This window comes from Saccopteryx leptura, chromosome 12 (genome assembly GCF_036850995.1).
Source record: "Saccopteryx leptura isolate mSacLep1 chromosome 12, mSacLep1_pri_phased_curated, whole genome shotgun sequence".
Taxonomy (NCBI): domain Eukaryota; kingdom Metazoa; phylum Chordata; class Mammalia; order Chiroptera; family Emballonuridae; genus Saccopteryx; species Saccopteryx leptura.
In genome coordinates, this window is record NC_089514.1 from 34,855,642 (window position 1) to 34,871,297 (window position 15,656).

The following is a 15,656-nucleotide window of genomic DNA, read 5'->3' on the forward strand; positions in this document are numbered from 1 at the left end:
TTTTTAAAAGTTACGCCATATGACTTTTGAAAATTGGATCCCGTTAAGCAGTTAGCTTAGTAAATGACTTAATACATTCCAAACTTATATATTTAAAATGTTCAGTTTACTTAAGCACTTTAATGTGTAAAGTGTCCTTAATACTCAAATAACTTATTTAATTTTAATACATTAAAATTAAAGTGGAACTTAAATTCTCTTTAATATTTCAACGTAAAAATCATAGTTCCGTTGATTCTGATTCTGTTTTGAGGTCCTAGCCCCAAGTGTTTCTCTATTTGGGAGTCCTGCATCTTTTGCTAGGTATTACCTTATTTTATAGCTTCTTCTCCCATCTCATATACCAAACTTATTTCACTAAAAGAGTTGGGAATTAGAATATTTCAATCTTTAAAATAACTCCAAAACTTTCAGTAAACTATATAATTGTTTGCTGTTATTATCACCTGACATGATCTTAAACCAATTAATTGGATCAAAGGGCATACATACCTTTAAAATTGTATGGGCCTGTTGCTTGTGTAGAGGTCAGAACCCTGAAAGAGCTGCTTTGAAAAGAGAGAGTAGTTTGTATGCTGCAAATATTAAGCTTACAGAAAGACATTTGAGGAAGGCATTATTAACAAGAAGTACAGACAGCACAGTGCAGTTTAGCCTAGTGTAGCGGAGGAAGCACAGCATAATAGTAATGGTTTGCCCAGATTAGATGAGCCCCAGCTCTCTACGGGCTCACAGACGCTTAATACCTCTCATACCTCAGGCCTCTCTGATGGGCAGGTCATTAGGTACATTGTATACTTATATTTGCACAGGCTGATTTCAGCATGACGTTTGGAATTACAAAATAATAGTCTGAAAGGCTTTTCTGTTTCCTTATTGTTTGCTCTCCCCTCAGAGCTCAGGTGAATTAGCCCCTTCTTGGAGCTGCCCCATACATATCCTGGATTTGTGTGATGAAAGCCTTACGTAGTCATTACCATCACAGGCATTGTTGGGAAGTAGCCCGGTGGTTGCATTTTCATGTGAAATAGGAAAGCAGAATTGTTAGTTATATATTGTATGATTTTCTGCCACCTACTGATGCAAGGAGATATTTCATTTTTCTAATTTTGGAAAAAATATCTTTCAGAAAATATGAAACCTAACCATCTACTCTATTGCTAATGTAATGTAATGACCTGTGCTCATTTGTTTTAGTGACTAGAATTAAAGGACTTCTTTCTGTGTATCATTTCTTATTTTTCATGAAGTTTTTTGAAGTGTCATTGTTTTTCTTTTCATTTCTGAGTACATGTACTTTGCCAATTCATTAAGGAAAAAGAGCTTGCCTGTACTGAAGTACCCTCTTTATAAATAATTTGAACCTAATTGATGAAAGTTTTAATGTCACTATACTTATTCAGACTATGTTTAAAAATAGAATGAGACTGTAGAAAATTTTAATACAGAAATTAATTTCATTAATATGGTGGTTCACATATTCTATTTCAAATTCAGAAATGGATTTAGGACCTGAGAACTCATTTTCTCATTAATCCTTACAATTAAACTTCCTACCCCTTCTCCAAGCCTCAGAGTGAGTTGGGGAATGGCAGAATAGAAAAAGGAATACTCGTTGGGAACTGGGAGACCACTTAGATAATGACATTGAAACAATAAAAAGTAAAACATATTGACTAGAATGATTCAGGGCTTATATTTCCCCCTACCTGATGATTTCAGGAATGAAAAATAATAAGGAACTTGTAACCTCATGTGCTCATTATTAAACCATATACGTATTTGGCAGATAAAGGTACTCCAAACGAAATCCATATGAAAGCATTATCTTGATCTTGAAGGAAGGAGCCTACTATTCAGTTGCTTGACCTTTCTTACTTGCCTTCAAAATATATATTAACACTTAATTCAGTCATGATAGAAAGTTAAAAATTAATTCTTGAGTTAAAAGTTCAAAGTTACTGGTGCCTTAGTACCACACCACCTAGAACACATTTAAGATTAAAAACAAAACAAAACAAAACAAAAAAACTCACACACTTTTATTTTAGTATATGGCCAAATAGAAAACCAGATACTACACTTTGAACAATGTATTTCTAATGTGAAGCTTGTGTATAAATCATAATAATTTAGGAGGTTCATAACAGTTGTGAATTAACTCACTCTAATTTATCATACATGATAATGTAAAGTATTCTAGTGTCCATTTATGGTCTCCTATTTTAAATTCTTAGGAATAGGTTTAGTTTGGGGTTATACTGTATCTAAAAGGGAATGGATTATGATTTTTATTTTTGAAAAGTTAATTTACGTAAGTAATTTGATTACTTAATTTTATTTTAAAGCAATATACACATCTGAAAACCTGTATTTGAAACAGGATTGACTTTAGAACATTATTAAATATTTAATATGTTACAATCAATATTGAGAAAAGTGACTCCTTAATAACTGAAGTTTTTTTATGCTTTAAAAAATAGTTATTTGCCTGACCTGTGGTGGCGCAGCGGATAAAGCGTCGACCTGGAAATGCTGAGGTTGCCGGTTCGAAACCCTGGGCTTGCCTGGTCAAGGCACATATGGAGTTGATGCTTCCTGCTCCTCCCCCCCTTCTCTCTCTTGTCTCTCTCTCTCCCTCCTTTCTAAAATTAATAAATAAAATTAAAAATATAAAAAAATAAAAAGACCTATTAAAAAAATAGTTATTTGAAAATATTGTCATTAACTATTTGGTGTCACTTCTCCTAAAGAACAGTGAAGTTTGTGTTGGTGAGACTTGGTATTTCCCGTACAAATACTGTAGTGGAGACCTTTTGATGAATGCTAGAGCTTATGTGTAATGCTCCCATGTGCTTGAGATAACTAATTCTATCTTTTTCCCTCTCCTTGGCCATGAAAAGAAACTATCGAGAACAGAGGTATGTGATGAGAATAATCTGAACATGTAACTGAAAGTTTTAAATCCTATTAGCATCTTTGGAATTCATATATGCAAGTATAAATCAAGTTGTTTTTTTTTTAATGCTGCCATTGTCATAAACTAATCTTGATTTTTCATGACCTTAAAATGATAATTTTAATAATGGTGTTGTAGAATATATTAATTTAAAAGTATCTCATTATTTAATTTTAATGGTTTTTCATCCAACAATACTGCAATTAATAGTTTTATTTGCGTTATTTTTATAGTAATATATAGGGAAATTGACTTTTTTTCCTAAAACAAACTTTTTCTATGTTAAAGTGTCACCTTTGTTTACATTAATTAATGAACTTTTCTTTATGTTTTAATATTCTTTTTGCCTAATACTTTCTGAGGGGAATTACATTTTATTTGTTACTGTTGTTATTTATCAGTAACTTTCACTCATAAGTGATAAAATTTCTATGGGCACAGGTGTCATGGTCAGGAGATTGTCCTGCCACTTATGAGCCTGTTTAATATCTGTAGGAGAAAATGCTTTTTATACTGATCAGGTAATTGCACAGGTAGTTAAAGAAGTAATTTGCGTAGATAGAGTCTCTGATTGTCAGACACCCCGTTCATCATAATCTTAAAATCTATGTTTAATCAACAGTATAGAAAGGGATACAAAGCATTTCTGCTGTACTGTAAGAATTGCCTATTTTTTGATAAATCCAAATTAGCCTATATTGAGGTATACCCTTTACTTATCATTTTAAAAATTATTATTGCTCTTAGCTATTGATTCAAAATAATCTAAAATATCCCAGAAATGGATAGTCCAGACAAGGTCTTGTTCATCATGTGCTAGTTTTGTACTCAAGGTGGATATCTCTGCAGACTACTGCTTCCTTAGCTTTTCCTACTGTCTTGTTAAATGCTGCTGGCAGATCAGGAATGAGATGTACTAAACATGGGAAGACTTTTTCAGGCCCCAACCACAGCTTTCATTTTTCACAAATTTAAATTGTAAACTTTCCCTTCTCTTTCCTTCCACATTCTAGTTTAAAATTCCTGTAAGCTACGGCGTAAGTCTCTGCAGGGAGTCTATAAATAAATGGTGCCTACGGGGCACCAACTGAGATCCTGGTCAGTTAGCATGGGTATTAGAAAATATTGACCTTGCCCTGGAGTAACTAACTCGGTACTAATGGAAAAAGGAAAATTGAGGCAAAATTAAATTTTATTAATTTAATTTAAAATTAAGTTAAAAATTTAACAACAACTCATTTTTTTTGTGCCACGTTTTAAACTCTTGTGTCCTGAAACGTTGGGGAAGAGCTGGAGCCGTTGAAGCTTCCTGTCCGGTAGAAGTTGCTCAGTCATATCAGAAATCTAAGTTTGGTGGCTTTCTTCAGTGAAAAATAGAATTAAGCCAATTAGCTCCATGTCCATAGGAGCTAAGGCTATAGGGTAATTTAAATTGCTCACTATATAAAAGGGAAAGTAAAATGTCACAAATATGTAACATAAGCAGAACTAAAACAGTGCTCTAAGATGTGTCCTCACCAGAGATGCTATCCAGAGTAAAGGACTTGTCACAGTACAAAAAGAGTGATTACTATATAAAGCTCTTGTTCTAACTCAGTATATGTATAGGTATAATTATGGAAATTTTTATATTAAGATTCTCCTTTACGTACCTGATATAATTTCATGTCTCCTGATATTAGTCATTATTTCATCAATCTGGCTACTCATTTGGAATCTAGTATATATTTTAAGAATTGTCACATCTTAAGCAGGTATTTATTTTACATATTTTGATTGGCTAAATTTAACACAACCTTTATTTTTGCCTTTGCCCATAGCTAGTGAATCTTGGGTTTGTACAATAATTCTTACAATGGAGGAGTAGCAGAATAGACTTTAGATCAGAAAGTTGTGATGTATAACTAGCTTCTAAAGGATTTCCCTTTTTGAGAAAACGTTAAGTGATTATAGAAAAGGTGATAAGATGAAGGGGCCAAAGAATGCATCGATAAATTTCCAATCTTGTAAAAATATCTGCAGATATTCAAATAAAGATGTGCCCAGTTTCAAAGGGTGCTGGGAAGTAGAAGTAAGAATTCTGAGTTATCCTTGCCTTTAAATTAGGTTCTTCTTTTAAATGCCATTGGTAGGAGGACCAATTGACAAGGAATCAGAAATCTACTTGCTAGTATGTGTTCTTGGGAGATTACTGAAACTTTCCTCAACTCTAAAATCAGATAGAGTTCTTTGTAAAGCATTACAGTAGGAGAAATCTTAGTTTGATCTCTGAAGACTTTGTGTTTCTCTGATCTTCAAATGAACGAGATGGATGTGGTTCTCAGGGAGGAAGGTAGCATTCGCCTACAGGTACTGGGTAAGCTGCTGAAAAGATAGATACCAGTCCATGTAAAACTGACTTAGCCAGTTAACAGATTTATATTAATAATATACGGGCTCTGAAATGCCAAGTTGGGTGTAACTTTCAAATTGTTGGAGAGGTCAGGCAAGTAATTCTGTGAAGGAACCTGGTAACTTGGTGAATTTTCCCTCCAGAGAACGTGTCCTTAAAGTTCTTATTATATGAAGGAATGTGGAATAGGTTTAATTGCAGGTCTGACAAAAAGATACAAAGCAAACTCATTTTTTTTCCTTTTTGTTTATAAACCGCTTAATGGAAAATAGAAGCTTGTTCTGGGGCAGAGTGCATCATATTGCTTGAACCCTGCCAATGCCACATTGTGAAGGGTAAAACCATGGAACCTGGAGCCACAGAGAATTACACGTCATATAGTTAGAAGGGTGGCTATTGGTCCTTTTCTTTAAAGTCTTCAGGGAAGAAGAGTTCCAGATTTTTTTCAGTTGATGCTATTGTTTATATTTTAGCAGCATAATTGCTTTAGGACTAGGTCGATGTACACTTTATAACAAGAATTATAAGACACCTATATTCAGCTTAAATATTCTCTTTCTTTGAAACGAACACATATCATTATGATTAAGGTGAAATATATAGAAGGAACAATTTAGATTGTATCTTACTGATCTCTACCTTAAGCAGAAATCCCCTTTCCTATTTCTTTTCTCTCTCAGCTGTTTTAGCCACTTTATTTTCTACTGTGAACCTCCCTTCTTTTTTCCAAACCTTTCTTAGTTTGTTTTTATATTATTATTATTTCAGTGATAGTCATGCATCTGTCAATGTGACTTGGTATACATTACACAATATTTCTTAAATCAGTAAAGTAACAATTTCAATAACAGACATCCCAGATCAACAAAGCACTGGAGAAATGCCTCCTTCAGTTAGGTTTAAGATTTAATTAAATTTTTCCCATTATATTCTCATTTTGAATATGTGCAAGATTAAATTATATATTTTGGTTGTTCAGTGGACCCTTTTAGGAAATATCAGACTTCCCTCTGTTAACAGGGATTGTTTTTGAGTAAAAAATGTTAAATAACCTTTTATATATTTTGCTTATTTATTTTAAAAATTCATGCACATGTCTAAGATATGTATACATGTTATGTGGGAAATATGACTTAATTTTCCCATTCTAACACTTAAGATTGGTTATGCCACCTAATGTGATAGTCATTGCTAGATTCCAAAGTTATATGAAATCACCAAATTTTAGGAAGAAAGCCATAAAGACTAGAAAAATAAATTTAAATCATTTATTTGGTCATTTATGATCTTTTATAACAAATGATGAAATGTTACTTTCTTGATCATGGGGACCTGATATTCTCTATCTTCACTAAAGGTTAAACAAGAAAAAATAGATTTGCTATAATATGGATATTGAAAAGGGGTACATTGTTAGGTCATCAATGTTATTCTTGAGATATTTAACAAAAGTAATTACTATTAACATTTTTATGCATTTACCATGTGAAGAAAGTTACATGTATTATTGATAGAATTTTAAGAATGCGAAGTAGTTTCTGAATTTTGGAGACTTCACAATAGAAATAGGTAAGAAATCTAATCTGTCTGGGTTGATAAAAAGAAAGCTATGCCCCAGAAATTCCCTGAACTTAAACTTCCTTCCAGCACTCTGACTGAAGCCCACAGTTTGTTATATGTTTAGCGTGTGAGATGTTTGCACATTATGTAAAGGGTGGGTGTGTGCAGTGGAGGAATGCCGTTGAGGGAGTGGTCAGACACGCTCAGCCCCATCCGTTGTGAGAGGCGGTCCATCGAAGCTGGCCTTGGCAAGTGCCTAAATGCCAGAAACATTAAAGAGAAGGTAATTTGGGGGGATTAATTAATGGGAAAGGTCAGTGTAGTTGGAACTTGTCTTTTTTTAATTTAGTGAGGCACATCTCATCAGTTTAAAAAGATTATCATTAAAGGTAATAGTGACCAAAAGTTTTTGCCATAAGATTATTATTGGAAATGTGATATTGATGGGATGTTCTCTGGCATCCTTTTATAAATATTATTATGATACAGAAGGGAAGTTTCCTTTCTGAGGCAATACAGAAAGCTTTGATTTTATTGAGAGTACTTTTCAAGCATTGATAGACTATTTTACTAATAGGAGGCAAGAAAGAAAATAAAATTGCAAAGATTAAAGACCTCTTGCATAAGAATATTTATGATTTGTCCTATATTATTAACACTACTTATGGAGGATTTGTACTTTTCTTAAATAAAATTAATGTTTTGTAATGCACCAGGAAAAAGACTTCATTATGAGCCAAAGTCACTTAAAGGGTTAAAAATATTTTGAAGGATTATGTATTGAAGATTTACAGGTAAAATTAGTCTTACAAATTAATGAGAAATTCCTTCTTTCTTACACAAATTAATATATATGTTTTATATTAGTTGGGAAATCTTTAGGCTTGTAGAGATGTGTGAATAAATACTGAGGATTGAAATAATATGAGAAGATATTCAGTAATTCAAAAGAGTGAATGACCAAGTATTTTAAACATTTAAAATGTGGTAATTGGTATAAGGAAGTAAACATCTGAAAGTGACATATTTTGGATAGAATTTAACATCCACAAGTAATCATGACTATGAGCATGGTAACCTAAGAAAAAACAAATTTCTAAGAACAAACTTATAAAATCTGTACCTTTGTTGGAGACCTACTTCAGTACAGCTCATTTAAAACTCTTGGTCCAACACTCGTTCATGTTACCTCCAACAATAGTACTGAATGGAGCTGAATCAAGTGTTTGACTCAGTTGGCTACTTGGCGGCCATCACTCACTGGCCATGATCAGATTAGCTATTGAGGAAGGATAGCTGACTGGGTGGTTCGATCTAAAGTTTTCTACCCTATTCCTCTAGAACAGTAAGAATCTCTCCCAATCTCAGTTAACCTAATTCCAGAGTGAACAGAGTGGGTAGGAGTACATATTTTCCTTGTTGAACTCCTACAGTGGAGATAGAGAACTGAGGTCACCCACCAACTACCTATAAATATTCTTCTGTAGTCTCATCAGTCTATTCAGTTATTTTTTTCCAGCCTGTTCTTTCTCTTACTAAATTATCTTCCTTTACATATTCTACTGTGCAGTCGTAGAATTATATTTTTCACTCACCTTTAAATCTTTTTCAGTTTCTTCACATTTCTTGTAAATGAACAACAAAGTTCCAAATTGAACAGAGAACTCTAATAAGGATTTATTTGGATTATATTATAGAACATAGTTTAGAAATTTGTCAGTTTTTTAAAGACCAATCAAGGTTATATTATGTAATGTTTAGAAATCATGAATAGTTTATTTACCACGGTGAAAAACCCATTCTGTATCTGGGCAAGGACTTTCTGTCCCAACACGGCTCCTTCGGCACCATTTTTTTTTAAAGACACAGCTGCAGTTAACATCTCTATCATGGAGTTATAATGAAAAACTTCATCTCTCCATATTTTTGCCCTGAAGCAAAGCTTTATTCATTCTGACTGTAAGGACTTCAGTGATTGCATTTCTGATCTCTAGAATAACTTGAACTTGTCACATTTATTAATAATCTTACATGTTGTTATAGATTTGATTCATGTAGATCATTACCCCTACCTCTTTTTTCCTAAAGTAATATTTGTATATGTCTGTGTTCATGTGTGTGTGTCGTGTTTTCTGACTCTGAAATGTTTATTATGCTTTAGACAGTTACCCCAGGGAGATTATGTAAAAAAGCCTGGAGATGGCGACTCTTTTTATAGCGACATTCCTCCTGGAGTCAGCACAAACTCAGCATCTAGTTCTAAGAAGAGGTCTGCTTTTCTGTCGCATTTTCAGATTTCTACCTGTTCCATCACACATTATTCCATTAGTCAGAACATTTCATTATTTTGCAGCAGGTTTGATTACTTCTTCCTTCTTTCTTGAATGTTAAAAAAATAGTATCCTTTGTTCTTTGATTACTCTGATTCAAAATGCCATATGCTCAGAACCACTTGTTGAACTAATCAGACCAGAAAGCCAAACAAAACTAAACTAAACAAATATTGCTAAATCTATATAGAAACCCTAAGGTTTTTCATTCATGCTCTTATATGGCTTAAGAAACTATACATAGTATTTTATATTTTAAATGGTGAGCTTTATGTCATGTTTGGTAGTCAAAGAAAAAGGTTACTGTCATGCTTCGATATAAAAGCAGTTGTTAAAGTAAATTGGTAATATGAATGCTGCGTTGAATATTTTTTAATTTTAAATATATCAAAGCTAAGCTTGCTGTGAAAAAAAGACTGCTTCTCTGTGAATCATATATTTGAATATTATGATTTTGCCTTTTATGCCTGAAATGATTATTTTTAGACTTTATGACTTAGAGCTTGGTTCCTAAATTAATTTAAGTATACTTAATATTTGCAAGTCTTATTGTAAGGTGGGGTTAAGATATTACTTATATGTCTTAAATTTTGATGCTATATTCTTGCTCTAGGATCCTAAGGTGCATGACACCATTTAAAATTCTGCATGCTTTATAAATGCTTAATAAAATAAACTGATAGAAGAAATAAATAGTTGGAATGTTTTATGAAATGAGACATTCCTAAAGGAAATGAGATATTCATTGAAAGACAACAAAATATTCTGGTGGAGAGTTTCTTTAAATTTGTTGATAGGGGTGTAATGTATAGGAATAAAAGATTGATAGTCTCATGTATTACTTTGGGCATAATACTACTTTGTAGATTGAAAGAAAAATTGCTAGTTTATTGAAAAGAAAAAATTAGCTGGAATTCTAAATAGAGTGAATCATCTGTAAAAGTCTCACAGTGGATTTCACTCTTTTAAGCAATCAGGAAGGAAAATAGAAGAAATTAGTGAGATTTGGGAACTCTATTTTATGTGGAACTATCCTAAGCATGAAAGGGGTGTTTTTACTCAGATAACATAGCATACAGGAAAAGTAAAAATACTTGTTTTCGCACAAGAAGTACACTTCTATGGAAGAATGTTTGAAAGATGTTATTCTTTTAATTTATTGGGGGTTTTCTGGCTAAGAATAAGATTTACTTAAATTCTCTCAGTGTATAAATTTTTTCTTGGTCAAATAATTTTAAAGGAAGTAATATGGTAAATAATTAGAGAAATCAATGGATGCTAGCAAAACTTCTATTGCCCTTCTGTACAAAATAGGTGTCATTCCTATTCAACAAATGGTGTTGAAAAAATCTAGGGAATTAATATAATAATTGTGTCCAGTTCCACTTGTTTTCATTCTTCAATAGGTTTTTGTCAAAGTAGACATTATTAGCATTAACTGGAATGATAAGTGGAAAAGACTTTAAGTATAGTGCTATTTTCTAAAGTTTCTCAAGAAGACTTTAAAATATTGACTTGAATAATTCCCAGATTTTAGAAAATCTCCATAGATTATGACTTTTAAGCATTAAAAAATTGTGTCAAATTATGTATCCTCTGACATGTATGTAGTTTGTTAAAATACTCTTCTTAATGTGGTACAAGGTCGGTGTGGAAATTTTGCTTCTTGTAGACGATTTATTTGAAGCTGGCAGGATACAAGTGGCAGAAGGGCTTAATGGTACATGGACTTTGTGAGAGGTACTTCCACGACAGACGTCTGACTCAGTTCAGTTACTGTACAATAAACTGTCAGTGCTACATTTTGGTGGGCCATATATGGAGAAAATGCCCATTCTTGGAAAATAATTTTATTGCTTCAGGAAAACTAAATATTACTCTGACAAAGGTTAGCCAGGTTACATAGAGCAAATCTTAATGAAATCTCTTAGAAGTCCATGTTCTCATAATATTTGAATGGAATCCATTGCTTTACAATTAAGAAACATCTATGGTGGGACCCCATTATAACTCTGCTGCTTAGGTTATATAACTGACATGTGTCAGTGAATTTGCTGTATGTAGTTGTGTTCTGGGGAATGGAATTGGCTTGCACTGCATCCTGAGACTTTTCAATTATAAACTATTATAATGGGGTTCCATTGTATTTGACTTTTCTTAAATTGAATGTTGTGTAAATTCTGCCTTCTTCATGAGGACTCTCATGTTCAGTTCATTTTTTTCATTTCAGAGTTTTTTGTTTCTTGATTTATTTAATGCACAGCAATGCTTATCAGTTTTGCTTACTGATTTCTAAACATTCATGTGATTCCATTTTTGAACAATACATAACGTTTTCAATTCCAGGTCGAATGGACTCTCTCACTCTTGGAGTGAAAGGATTCCAGACACAAAACATATTTCAGACATCTGTGAAAATGGGCGACCTCGGAGTAATTCTTGGCAAGGTACAGGGTGACATTCCGAATCCCTCTGTCCACACAACCCAGATTCTACATTCTGTGGGCCTTACGTTGTAAAGAATTGTTCCTTTCTGTAAGCTCTGGAGCTCTTCCCTCAGTAGAGAAGAGATCATTTCTTAGGAGTTCAGTTCTTTTCTCCTGGGCGGGGACTGTGGGATTGGATAGCACCCGGGGCCAGAGGCACGGAGAAGGCTCTGCAGAACTTCCAAGCCCCGTTCTCTGGGTGATGCTGCTTGTGAATTATACCCACTTGAAATACCATGGAAATAAGTATATGATGACTTTTCATTTATATTCAAATCTAGCTGTAAACCATCTTTTTCAGGTAACCTGGGAGGCAACAGAAAGAAAATCAGAGGCAAAAGATTTCGACCTCGGTCTAATTCAACTGAGTAAGTCTGAACCTCTAATGGAAAACGGCATTCCCAGGTCCTGTGCAGTTAGTGTGAAAAGCTAATTAACCATATCGTCAAAAAACTGTAAACCAGGCCTCTGGTCTTGGATTTGTCTTTTTAATTTTTTTTTTCTTTTTTGCCGCTTGAAAATTAACCATGGCTTTTCTCTTTTACGTAGGCATCTCCGCAGCGGTGCCCAAACCAATGTTCACTGCTAGCGGGGTGTCACCTCGCTGCAGGCTTTTTCCTCCAGTAACCCGCCATGTGGTGTCTTGGTTCCGTTTGAAGGGAATTTTGATAACATTCCTTTCTTCTCATCCCCCGGGGTCCAGCCATTTCAGGGGGTCACCCTTCCTCTCCCCAGTATCCACCCAGCCTGGCAGCGTCCGGGGAAAGCCCCACTATCCTGCTCTCAGTGAGGCGCCGCCGCTGGGGGCTTCATGGCTGCAATCTAAGCATTCTCTCAGACTAATGGAACTAGTTTCTCTTTTAAATGTCCCTTCTGAGGCATTTACCGAAACTTGCACTTTAACGGAATCATTGTCACTAAATGCAACACTGTATGTTTCGAATGATAGCCATGCATTTTATATTTATTTTTTTTAGCTGAGGATGGGGTCTGAAGTTACATTTAAGTCATTCATAATATGGTAAACACCATGCACTTTTTTTGTTTGTTACCCCACTTAATAAAGTACAAGCAAAACCACCTTCCCCAAACCTCTGTCTGCCATCATGGAATAAAAGACATCCATGCTACCCTCTGGACCTTGCCACCTGATTTTAATTAACCATACTTTCTCCATCCATCTAATTTTTTTTTTAATGATATCTCACTGCAGTGCTAGTCATTATTCCCAGGATCTCTATTGCTTCTTTATGTCTTAATACTTAAAAAATCTGAATAGCAGGTATTTGTTAACTGCTCATCAGAAACTTATATTAGCTTTTCCATCATATACCCTGCCTTTTTCAGTCCAGGACAATAGAATTACCCTGAAATTCGGACCTTCCTGCTGATGGTATTGTCTTGTAAGTGGTTTGTCAAAATTTCCTAGAGGATATTTTATCATAGAAACAATAGATAGGTTCCAGTGACACCATTGCATGGTCCAGAATGGCATCATAGAACTCCATCACAAAAAACTAATCTGTCAGAGTTTATCTGATACATTCCCAAAGTGCTTGGATGCTTTAGGGCTCATGGATAAACTCTTCTTGGAATGTGGTTTGATTTGTTTTGCATGAGGTCACCTGGTAAGAGCTCCTTATCTCAGTTGCTTACAAGAGGACAGATAACACTGCAAAATGTTCTTCAGCACTTTCCTGTGTACTGTTTAGTATTCTAACAGTATTTCGTATGACAAAGCTTCGAAAAGAAAAAGATCCAACATAATATTAAAGCTATGAGTTTAGGACTCAGAGAACACTTGGTATTTAGCAAGATTTATAGCATTATTTTTTAGAATAACCACTTATTTATAAAATTATTTTCTGTAAAATTCCCACTCACACAATAAATATTGTGCTATATTAGAGAGCCCTTGAGGATCTTGCCTGTGAGATAATTCAGTTCTAATATTTAATAAGATGACATAATGGAATTATCTTTATGAAAAAGAAATGCTAAGGACGCCCTCTGATTTTTCAGATTCTCCGGACTTGGGTTACATGTCTCATGTTACCTACATGGAGCCCAGTCTGTGAAGCTCACCCCTGTTCTCACATTCCCACATCCCTTACTGGACAGACACTATATATATTTTCTCCCTTAAAAGAATACTAATACATAGCATATCAAGAATTATATTGACGGGTTATTTTTAAACTTTCCATATTTGTTAAATAATCCCATTTGCTTCTGATTCAGCAACGTCTTACGTGTGACGATAGGAAGAGCAGAATGACCATGGACAAACACATTTTTTTTTAGACTAAGGGGTATTATCAGGTCTATTATTTTAACATTCCTTTTAGCATCTCATCATCCCAAAGGATGATGAAACATTGGGACCTGAATTAAACTGTACCATAAATGCCTATTCTGTTAATTAACAACATAAAATATCCTTGTTTGATATATTGTTTGTCCCCTGAAAGCTTTTGCATCTTCCTCACTGTTGTACATGATGTAAAAGGAGTTTTGGGCTTAGACTTTGTATTATATATTGTGTTTTTACAGGAGGGAGCCCCAAGCACCTGAGGCTGGGCACTCCCTCGCCCAGACAGTCCCATCCCAAGGCATAAGCCCCGGGGGCTCTGACAGCCCCCAGACAGGGAGTCTGGATCACAGGTCAGTCTCCACCTGCCCCTTCACTCTGGGCTGCCTCGAGTCCCTTCCTTGGCTGAGAACAGGCTCATTGGATCTCTGACCGACCCCTGACGTCTGCTCAGAAGTGGTCCTGGGCCCGCCAGCACCAGCTAATTCTCCTCTGCCTTTCCATCCTGGAGAACACAAAGAGCTCTCCTCTCCTGTCTAATGCATTGTTTTGTTTTGTTTTGTTTTTCGTGTTTGTTTTTTTTTTGCATGTTGCGCTATAAGCCAAATCAATCCACATAGGCAGGTTTATAGCAGTTTGATAAAATGCCATCATTCCAGCCACCACGGCCTAGAGAGAGTAGGAAGCCCACGGTGGAGGCCCTTTCAGGGCAGATCCCCAGAAGGAACAGCGATTGAGAGCTCTCTTCAGTGACCTCTAGTGAAGTGGTCCCAGCCTTCGGAGACGCTCCCTGAGACGGAGGGAAAGGGCCGTCACGCGCAAGTCAAGCCACATGGCTGTAGGTTTCGTGGACCAGCCATGATACCAGTCCCTCGAGCTTCTAAGATTGTCAGTGACAGGAACTCATGCCTCCCCTTGGACGTGGCCGGCTGCCTGTGGGTGACTCAGTTTGCTGTGTGGCTCTGTTTCATCTGATGATCACAACAGCTGCGTGGGCTTTTTTCTACGGTTCCCCCAGGCCAGAGCGTGCACTAGTCTTCATCTGTGGCTGCACTTGCTTTTTTGACTTTTTCTTTTTGTTCAGAGTCTCAGGGGAAATCCTCTGTGCAAGTTTTAATTGGCTATCTCTGTGAAAAGCGCAAGCTGGCAATGATTGTGGCTAAAGGCAAAACTAGTGTGAGTTGTTCTGGAGTCAGAGGACGCTATCTTAGCAAAAATGGTCTTATAAGCATATCAAGTACCCCAGCCCTTCTCTGGGGGGGGGTGCTTCATGAACTGACTTTGTAGCATATATTGGTTATAGCTAAAAACGAGGGAAAGGACTCTAGAAAAAATAATCTCATTTGTTAATACAACTGTAGAAATATAATATGATCTTGACTTAAATGTATTTACAAACTAAAACTAAATATGGAGGAAAGAAGCAAACTTTAACCACAGATAGTATATTTTATTATTTCCTCTGGTTTGTTTACAAATAACTTTGAAAGTTTTATGGAGCTTGGATCTTCATTACCTATAGTGTTTCTAGAGTTACTTTTTAAATGAGAAAACTCAGTAAGACCTCCAAATTCTTCTAAGACTGACTTCATTAAGTATTTATTTTACAAGGGAAAAC

At 35.1% G+C, this 15,656-nt stretch overlaps 1 protein-coding gene across 11 annotated transcripts in view; it reads left to right on the top strand.

Moving 5' to 3' along the window:
- ADAM22 (ADAM metallopeptidase domain 22) overlaps positions 1 to 15,656 on the top strand; it is a 262,410-nt gene that overhangs the window by 235,008 nt on the left and 11,746 nt on the right. For 2 of the 11 annotated variants that reach the window (XM_066354308.1, XM_066354297.1), the window contains exons 26-30: positions 2,904 to 2,921; positions 9,073 to 9,267; positions 11,588 to 11,688; positions 12,029 to 12,095; positions 14,281 to 14,391. In XM_066354308.1, coding sequence (XP_066210405.1) covers positions 2,904 to 2,921; positions 9,073 to 9,267; positions 11,588 to 11,688; positions 12,029 to 12,095; positions 14,281 to 14,391 — 492 coding nt within the window. Of the gene's footprint in view, positions 1 to 2,903; positions 2,922 to 9,072; positions 9,268 to 11,587; positions 11,689 to 12,028; positions 12,096 to 12,276; positions 12,793 to 14,280; positions 14,392 to 15,656 lie in introns of those variants that run through there. The other 9 variants (XM_066354298.1, XM_066354300.1, XM_066354302.1 and 6 more) reach the window with 6 other exon arrangements.